The sequence below is a fragment of the Lissotriton helveticus genome, chromosome 1_1, assembly GCF_964261635.1.
Source record: "Lissotriton helveticus chromosome 1_1, aLisHel1.1, whole genome shotgun sequence".
NCBI classification, from domain to species: domain Eukaryota; kingdom Metazoa; phylum Chordata; class Amphibia; order Caudata; family Salamandridae; genus Lissotriton; species Lissotriton helveticus.
Window position 1 is genome coordinate 2078450520 of NC_136057.1, and position 9831 is coordinate 2078460350.

Below are 9831 nucleotides of genomic sequence, written 5' to 3' on the forward strand. Positions count from 1 at the left end.
AGTATTCTATATTATGGCATTGTCTCCTGTACTAAAATCACTTAAAATGATATTGCAACAGCCGCTATAGTAGAACATGAAGCAACCAGCAGTTACTCTAAAGTCAGAGTTAAATTCTGGTACTTTATTAGATCATTCAGAGGTCTTGGATAGTGCTTCAAGAAAAGGCTCTAAATCAGCATTAGATGAATGTGTGATGCAACCCTCCATTATGGAAGAATTATACCATTGTACAAAAAAGGTTCTTGCATAGGATATCAGGGCAATTAAAAAAGAAACATTTTCAAGCTTAGCATTTTCAAGTTGTGCCCCTTGTACATATGAAGGTATCCACATCAGGAACCTATGTAATCAGCTCTACTAAAAATGAAGGAAAGAGGGCTTTTTCGAGAGAAGAGGGATTTCAAATGGAAGATATAATTCTTTCCGGGGTAGTGAGGGAGAGGAAGGGGAGCTCAAAAGAATTAGGATCACACTGTATCTCAGAAGATTGCCAAAGGTAGTAGGACAGCAGGACTGGACCACACAGACTTGACAAATAAGAGAGTGGTCCTACAGGAAACACAGTCTGAGACAGAAACCCATTTTTCGGAGATGCAATTAATTTTGCTTATATCACACCTGTGGAGTGGAGAAGTGTGGCTCAATGGTTAGAGCGGCAGACCCTGAAGCAGAGGTCAGGCCCGGGACCAGGGTTCAATTCCCGACGCGGCAGGGTCTTGGGCTCAAATGTCCGCGGACTCGATAATTCTCGCCTCGGTGCCTACTCTAATCATGGGTCACACTCTGCAACTCTGCGCAATAGCTTGCTTAATCTCCACAATGGCCCCAACAACTCTAGGATGCCTGGCTTCACCTTGGGGGTGCCCAGGAGTGGGCACTCCACAGGGAAAGCCAGGAAGGGTTCCACAGCGGTATTCGTACAGCGCCTTGAGACCCCTGTAGGGGTGATAAGTGCGCTATACAAGTACAAAATAATAATAATATCAGGCTCATTTTGTAGGGTGCCGTTTGCTTCTTCTGTGGACAAGTCTGCCCAACATCCTTCCTTCTACTTCTTCTACTTAATTCATCTATCAGTTTAGCAGCTAATGCATGACTGAATAATTTCCTCTGACTTCTTGTAGCTAACAAATGTCCATTCTGTTGAGTTGTTAACATCGCCTAAAAACAATCTGAAAGAAGAACCCACTTCTGCTCTGTGCAGCTATAAGAATCCCAGAAACCACGTTCAGCTATGTGGATCCTCTTCTAAATTCCAATAGGTCAGCTACATGATAACCCACTGTCCGTGCATTTGAGTTTTAAGTTGGTGATGGCCTGAAAGTGGGTATGTTGTAGGGAAGACTATTTTCACCTATTACGACATTGGGATTTAACACAATCCCTTGCACTCTTGGGCATCACTCTTATGCTGGTAGGGAATGATGATGCCACCTATCACAAAAAAGCCAATTACAGGCATTCATGGAGCTGACTGAAAATGGGATTGAGAGTGTTTTTCCACATCATCTTGTTTTGCTTGTCTGTTCATGTTTTATTTTATTATGTTTCTCTTGCTACATGCCAACAGCTCTGTGGAGGTTCTCACATCTGCCCTCCCGGCAGAAGGTTATCAGCCATGCTAAGGTATTCTCAAACCAACAATACATAGTCTGCTGTGCATGGTGCAGGGTGGATGGTAAGCATTATGTTTTATTTTGCAGAAAAAACCCCAGTGCTGGGGTCTATTTCTTCAAAACAAAATATAAATGGCCTAACAAATGTAGGTCATTTCTGTGTTTTCTTATTTAAGTACCTCCAGAGATTCCCTGGCAGTCAGAACAGGACAAATGTTTGGTAGAAGGACTACCCTTAATAGGGCAGACGTTCCGACACACATTGACCAGTGGCAGAGCTGCCGTCATTTCAGAATTTCTGTCAGCAGAGCTAGCTGAAGATCCGTCAGCAGAAATTTCGCTATTGGACCACCTCTGGCTGGGGTGGGTGAACTCAGGGACGTTTTAAGGATTTTGGGGACCCTGAGCCAAATGTATTTTGCGGACCCTATTCAGACTAGCTTTGATTTTATGATCCAGTTTCAGCTCTTTCATGCCCTATTTGGTCACATTCTAAATGTGTATGTACATCTGATATTCAGGAATAGTAATGTGCGTTTTCAGCATTGAAACACAGCTGCAGCTCACTAATATCACTGTAAATAATCTCTGACACACGCTCCCGTTTCTCATATGCGAGGTCCTGTATTGATCTAAAAGATACTTTTTATATGGATGTTGCATGAAACATGAACACATTTTGTCGGCAAAAGACTGTAACAGACTCACACACAAAAAATAAATGATAGAAACATTGTATTTACAACAATCTGTTGAAAATCATTCAAGGTCATCAGGGCAAGACTCTGCTGAACATAGCTGGTGCTAACAGGAGGCCCCCTGAAAGGCTGGGCCCTGGGCCAGAGCCCACTTTGCCCATCCCCTAAAACGTCTGTGGGCGAACTGTGAGTTTTGATGATGCCGCATCCAACACTTTTTGGTGGATGTCTTTTATTTACCAAACTTGAAATTACCCCTTAAGTTATTGCAACATTGACTGCACCTGCAGAAACACTAAAGCAGGTATGAAGATTACAAACCCTCCGCTACATCATCTCAAAGTGCATTGTCTTGATGAATTTTAGGAGCACTCAGGCTGGAGAGTGGAGTCCAGAGAGTCTCCAGCTAACCAAGCAGCTAGCATCCATCTTGGCACTTGCGTTGGCGATTAGTGTTAGGAGGTTGTTAAGAACAGTCTGGGTATCAGTATGGTACAAACCCTGTAGTCCAGGAAGCAATCTAAATTTAAAGGGAGTTTTGTGGCTGGTGAAAGTGGATTTGCAAGATTTTCAGAAGGATAGAAGTAAGTGGAGATATCTAATTTACAGGTACTCAAGGATCCAAATGATTTTTCTCTGGAATTGACCGTGTCTGTTATTCTGGGCTACCCTCTGACACACGCTCCCGTTTCTCATATGCGAGGTCCTGTATTGATCTAAAAGATACTTTTTATATGGATGTTGCATGAAACATGAACACATTTTGTCGGCAAAAGACTGTAACAGACTCACACACAAAAAATAAATGATAGAAACATTGTATTTACAACAATCTGTTGAAAATCATTCAAGGTCATCAGGGCAAGACTCTGCTGAACATAGTTGGTGCTAACAGGAGGCCCCCTGAAAGGCTGGGGCCCTGGGCCAGAGCCCACTTTGCCCATCCCCTAAAACGTCTGTGGGCGAACTGTGAGTTTTGATGATGCCGTATCCAACACTTTTTGGTGGATCTCTTTTATTTACCAAACTTGAAATTACCCCTTAAGTTATTGCAACATTGACTGCACCTGCAGAAACACTGAAGCAGGTATGAAGATTACAAACCCTCCGCTACATCATCTCAAAGTGCATTGTCCTGATGAATTTTAGGAGAACTCAGGCTGGAGAGTGGAGTCCAGAGAGTCTCCAGCTAACCAAGCAGCTAGCATCCATCTTGGCACTTGCGTTGGCGATTAGTGTTAGGAGGTTGTTAAGAACAGTCTGGGTATCAGTATGGTACAAACCCTGTAGTCCAGGAAGCAATCTAAATTTAAAGGGAGTTTTGTGGCTGGTGAAAGTGGATTTGCAAGATTTTCAGAAGGATAGAAGTAAGTGGAGGTATCTAATTTACAGGTACTCAAGGATCCAAATGATTTTTCTCTGGAATTGACCGTGTCTGTTATTCTGGGCTACCCTCTTCCATTGGGTCCAGAAGTATTGCTAGGAATGCAACCACATGGCATGAGAAAGATTACAAAAGGTTCTCGGATGGCTTGGAGGCAGCTAAGATAATGATTGCAAGTTTATCGAAGAAGAAAGTTCCTCCTTCCATGCCCTCAGTGGATATTAAGAATATTATTGTCCTGGAGCAAATATTTAGCAATATCAGGATGGCACCACCAAGTTTGATAATATTTCGGAACCTGTCCTGGATTATGTGATCTAGGGTCTGCCACATTTTGCATTCCAGCATTGGCTCAGGCTCTGGGGCTCTTTAACACCTTGGCTGCTTGAGATATTCCCCTACTGTGCTGGACCATAATAGAAATGGGTGTGGTCATGACGAGCTCATCTCGTCATGAGCACACGAGCACTGTGCCTCATGACGAGCTGAGCTCTTCATGAGCACCGAAGGGGTTAAATCGGAACCTAGAGATGGAGTGGCACTCGTTAGAAGGTGTTACATTGAAGAGCCATATATATCTGTGGGTCTTAAAGCAGAGCTCAGATACAAACCATCTTATAGGGGTATAAGCACACTCTTAGCACCAGCACATGCAGCGACCGAAGCTGTGGAGGTGATGGTTGCTTTTGTTCCTGTTTTTTTCCTCTGAGATCCCATCTATTAGACACTATGCCATTTTCTGTACGATTCTTTCCTGATATCTCTGTGAATTTACACCTAAAAAGAGTAGTAACAATTTTATCCTAAAAAAATGTCAAACCCACAAAAAGATCAGCATTGCCTCTTCTAGTGCAGATCCTCAAGGTTTTCCAGCAATATACTACCGGATGGTTTTCCCTTTAACTGCAGTATGAACTTAGCACATGCACCTTTCCCTTGTTGTGGGTAGAGTTCACTAACAAGTGAACACTTTCATTCTCCATTTGGAATTTGCTCCAATATTTTTTTGAATGTCCTAGTTGTGTTTAGGTATACATCAGTACAGACTGTTAGATGTTAGTACTTATCACAAAATGTGTATTGAATCACATTACCAAGAAGTGTTTGGGCGGTCTTGACATAACAAGTAAAATGCATTAACAAGATAAGGTAGACACAGAGCCACGAGGATTAGTGTCAAGGAGTTCAGGTTACATCTACTGTTTATTTCCACTCTGTTTTCTAAATGATTTGGAACTGTGTCTGGGCAATATTATTCTCTGCCAGCCCCGTAGATTCCGAATCTGTTGGGCATCCTCATAATCAGCACAACAGCTCTACCAAGCCACATTAATGTCTTTAACTATCAGCACAAATTTATGCAAGACTGGTGGGTTTTGTAAAGCTGTTTCCATGTAACCATGAATAAATGGTTCCTGAAAATTCTGAAAATAATGTTACATGTGTTAATTATTCCTCCCTGTCTTTGTCAACCTTCTAAATATGATGGCATTATTACTGCCAAAGGGATTTGTAAAAAGTGTTATGAAATGAATGGTGTACTGCATTATATTTTATAGATTCTCGTGATCAAAGAAGAAAACAGTATGCACTAGCAAAATTGTTTAAGAAAGGTGCATTCACGTACCACAAGCGCACCTACCACAACATGGTCAATTTGCTGTAGATCCTCTAAGTAAGGATATACAATTGCAAGATGGAATCACTCAACCCGTATGATGTTTGTGCCATCAGCAACTTTCCTTTGTGACAAGCTGAAAGCTCTGCCCTAGCAAAGCTATTCTATTGCAGTTGACGACTACCCCAGTAGTCTTCACAAAGTTAATGATGGTGCTCAAAATGTAATTCACCAGACTGTAGATCCATATTAAATATATATATATTTGTAGGCAATTTAAAAGAAAAGTCATCAGGCTGTGCTAAAAATTATCATTCTCATGCAGTGTGAGCTATCTGAAGCACCACACAACTAGCTACAATTGCAGTGGAGGGGAAACTAAGGGTCACTGCTTGATATTAGTTCGAAATGACTTAAAAGAGGCATGCTTTTGACTTTGTTCCTTCCCTGCATATACATGCACTGTAAGAATGTCAGATGGGTTGGTCTGTCCCAGTATTTAAACAAATAACAATGTAATATTGTTTTATTTCATTTATAGCGCTACTTATCCCAATCTAGATTGTTGTAGCTCTTTACATCGCACATGCACCCAATACATAGACAATAAGGCAAATGTATAAATCAATATACAGGGTATGTTACATAACACAGTGAAGGTTACAAGGTGTAGGAGTCACATGTCCTTCATAGCTCACTGTGCTACACAGATCTCTCCAGAAAGTGCAGTAACCTCCAGAGTTATCTTACCATTATAATTATTCCCCGAAATGTATTGGGTGCACAAAGATTTATGCAGTAGGTGCCTTAACCCCATAAGATGTTTTAAAATGCCAACTTTGCGTCTAGTTGAGCAGAACAGATTTACTGGCACATTTCTACTTGTTGGCAATTTCTTTGTGGCAGAGATTTAAAAAAATATATGTTTAAGTTGGGGCCCAAATTTTGCATCAAGGTGACGTCACATTTTTGGCACAACCTTGACACAAAATGTCATTTGTTAAATATTGTAATGCACCCAAATATGCTCATGATAGACCTGCTATACACATGTGTAAGATCTTAAGATCTGATTTCACTTCTTACAATGTCACTTCCTGTGAGGTCTTGGGTTGTGATGCAACTTCCTGTGATGCCACATGCACTGTCACGCTCTGTGATGTCATGCACCATGATGTCACTTGCATACTGCCAAACTTGGTTAGTCCCCCCCCACTTCTTTTTCAGGACTTGTATACTGCTACAGAGAGAATGAATCCTTTAGATGAAGTTTTCATCTATTGGTATAATAGTTATTTTAACCTAAATGTTCCTGTGACTTCCTCTAGATGCCATGCTCCATGCTCCTCTTAGGATGCCTTTGCAGTTGGAGCTATTAAAGTTATTAGGACATTAATTAAACTATAACACATAGCAATTATTTAAACAAAAATGACTATTGCCTTTAGCGCTGCACCAAGCACCACCTGACATATGTGGTGCTGTGTGGCACCCAAGCTAATGTATAGCATATTCCAGTCTGGTATCTATGGATATTGCAAACAAATACAAACACACAGGGAAAATGAGCAGTCTTTAAGGAATTGTTTTTATCAGGTAAGTAACTTGTTTAACTAATCAGAACAACAGAGAAAAGTGAGACTACATATCACAGCCAAAGAAACAACACTAATTCTTTCAATTGTTCATTATATAGTTTGTGAAAGACACTTGTGTTATGATGAGGGTGGTAATGTTCACAGTTTGAGTGTTAAGATTGATTTCACTGCACCTGCCTATTCACAGGCAAGGACCTGTACCAGAAGCAGGAACATACTCTTTGTAAAACTGTGGTTTGTAATTTTGTAACTCCCTGTAATATTATTTTATTCACCTGCATTTCAGGTACAAGATGGCAGCTGGCATAAGACACAGTTCCTTTTCCACACACAGGAAACAAACCAACTTCCAATTGCTGAAATACAAAGATTTCCAAATTTGAAAGCAGGACAGCAGCACTATTTAGAAAGTGGTTTGGTGTGCTTTCTTTAAGCCTCTGCCATCATACATCACTAAAGACTGGCGGCAGAGAACAAATATTAAGGAAAAATATGAAAAAGCATTTCATTCAGACCACCATAGAATAATGTTTCATGAAAATTTTGGGTTGTATTCAAATGAATCTCAGGAAGAAAAGACTTCATACCAGGAAGGACAAATGACATTTCAACAAAGAAGTGCACGACTCAAGATCAATAAAGTATTTAAGTTTTTTTAACAATTATTGGTGCTTTCTTATATAATTTCCTGAAACTGAGAAAAAACTGAAGTTGGAATTCATGCAGACTTCTAGAGTTCACAGTCTACCCAAGAGCACTGTACAAGACAACGCAAAGAAAGCTGGAGACCTGCTCCTCAACAGTACTGAATAATGCTACCAAATGTGCAATAGATTGTAAATGATAGTGCATTATGCAATGATACAAAAGAGTTTTGATTTCTTTGAACACTAAGTTGTATTATAGTCCCAAGTGGACACATACATCTTAAGCGATGTACACTACCTCTTATGTGTTGCCTGTTTGTAATGCCTGGTGCTCTAAATAACACAAGGTGCTAGTGGTTTAGTAAAGATAATTTTATAACGTTTTTTTCTTTAAACTTTATGTACTGGTTACATCAAGACGTTTCTTTTACAAAAATACCTATTTTTAATTTTCTGGTCAAATATTTCAATATGATAATAAACATTATTTATGGAAACTTTCCAAGGTAGAATTTGGGGTTTAATTTTGTGGGTTCAAGACACAAGACAGCGCAGTCTAATCTGTACTCATATGCTGAATCCTTTTTAGAAATTGCAAAGATTGTTGTAGAACAACTATGATTTTTTATATAGATTTTGGGTTAAAGTATATGATTTTTTTAAAATCCCATAGCATCTAAAGTTGGTGTTGTGTGTATATATTTTGTAACTTTTGTTGAAAATGTAATACAGTATATCTTTAAACTCACTGATGTTAAATTATAATATCTATATCAAGTCAACATTTTAGATGATATGTGTTTTGTAAAATTGCTAGACAGATTCACTGTATTTTATTTAATGCATTATGGGCTACAGTTATCCATCCCTAAGACTATTAAAATATTGATTGTTAAAACTCCCCTTTTACTATTTAAAAGTTGCCCTTGACTTATTGCCCTATATCTATAGCCAATAAAGCATTAACCTGTCCTTGCAACGGTGTCTATCAATTTTGAATATCTATTTTTCAGACTTTCAGTTTAGGATACTATTAACTAAAATAGATAAACAATTTACAGATACCAGATCACACAATGTAACCACCTTTAATGTTGCGTAGATTCATGTGCAATAGCTGTTTGTGGTGCAGCAAAAATTGGTAGTACAAGATTTGATATTCACACATTTAAATGATTGAATATGACAACAAATTAGCTTGTTCAGGCTAGTCATCATTGTTAATTATAATTACGTAGAGTTAGGTTTTTCTAGTAAAGAACCATTAAAAAGTGAAATATAGGGAATGTTCGAAGACTTAAATTTTTTTTTGTTTAACTATTAGCTGCGTATTACTTGCTTATAGTCGAACGTGTAATTGTCAGAAAGAGTAACATTTCTTCAGATTAGTGTCTCTGTTGATGATAATACAGCTTTTAAATGAAATAACAGCAAATTAAGTTACCATTACAGTGAACTAGACAAGAACGTATTCAATGTTGGCTTTCTAGAACTCTAATTACACATAGTGCAGGATCCACATTGATGCCACATGTATTATCTAGTGCAGAATATTTATTCCAAATGTTTATGTGAGCAAAGTTAGAAGCTTACCATGTCATTATTTATTACATCTCTAATACCTCCCTGTTCCATTGCTTAATTTGAAATAGCCCTTTGGACATGTGCTTAAAGATATTTGTGAATTTGTTGCCCTAATATGTGTTGTTTAATTATGTGGGTGTTTTTTAGAGTGCCTACATTTTCCTTGTCACCCTTTCATGATGCTGAGTCAATTGAGTTTGAATGATTTTTAAGAAACAGGTTTACCATCAACTAATTCCATAGCCTTAAAGATCTTAATATGTATCAAAGGCTAGTTGGTTAGAAAGGCAGATCTTACTAAGAATTACGATTCCAGGTTTCTCTGGCAAGGTTAGGTTGGTCTTGTATCCAGAAGAGCTGGAATGAGTCATCAAACAAGAGTTATTCCAGCAATTGGGTCCCAGCACCTTAGAGTTTTTTCCTCAATGTTTCCTTTTTTATGTATTTCTTAACATTCTGGTTCTCACATTTCACACTGTTAAGTAATAGTGGTGGCTCACTTCTGCAAGTGGCCAGTGCCAGTGGCCACATAAGCGTTGAACCCTGGTTTTATTATAATTTTCCCGTACACTGGTGGCGAATTGAGTGACATCCTGGCACCACATTTCTCAATTGTGAGGATGATTCCCTAATTCCTTTTTTGGGATGTATTCCTAAATGATGGTTAGACGAGGCAGAACTAG

The 9831-nt window shown here is 39.0% G+C and overlaps 1 protein-coding gene across 1 annotated transcript in view; it reads left to right on the forward strand.

Annotated features, from left to right (window-relative positions):
- The window catches only part of COL24A1 (collagen type XXIV alpha 1 chain), a 979161-nt gene extending 971092 nt beyond the window's left edge, over nt 1-8069 (forward strand). Inside the window, exon 60 of the mRNA XM_078645481.1 lies at nt 7204-8069. Within this exon, the coding sequence (XP_078501607.1) occupies nt 7204-7350 (147 nt within the window). The 3' untranslated portion in view covers nt 7351-8069. The remainder of the gene's footprint in view (nt 1-7203) is intronic.
- The last annotated feature ends 1762 nt before the right edge of the window (nt 8070-9831 follow it).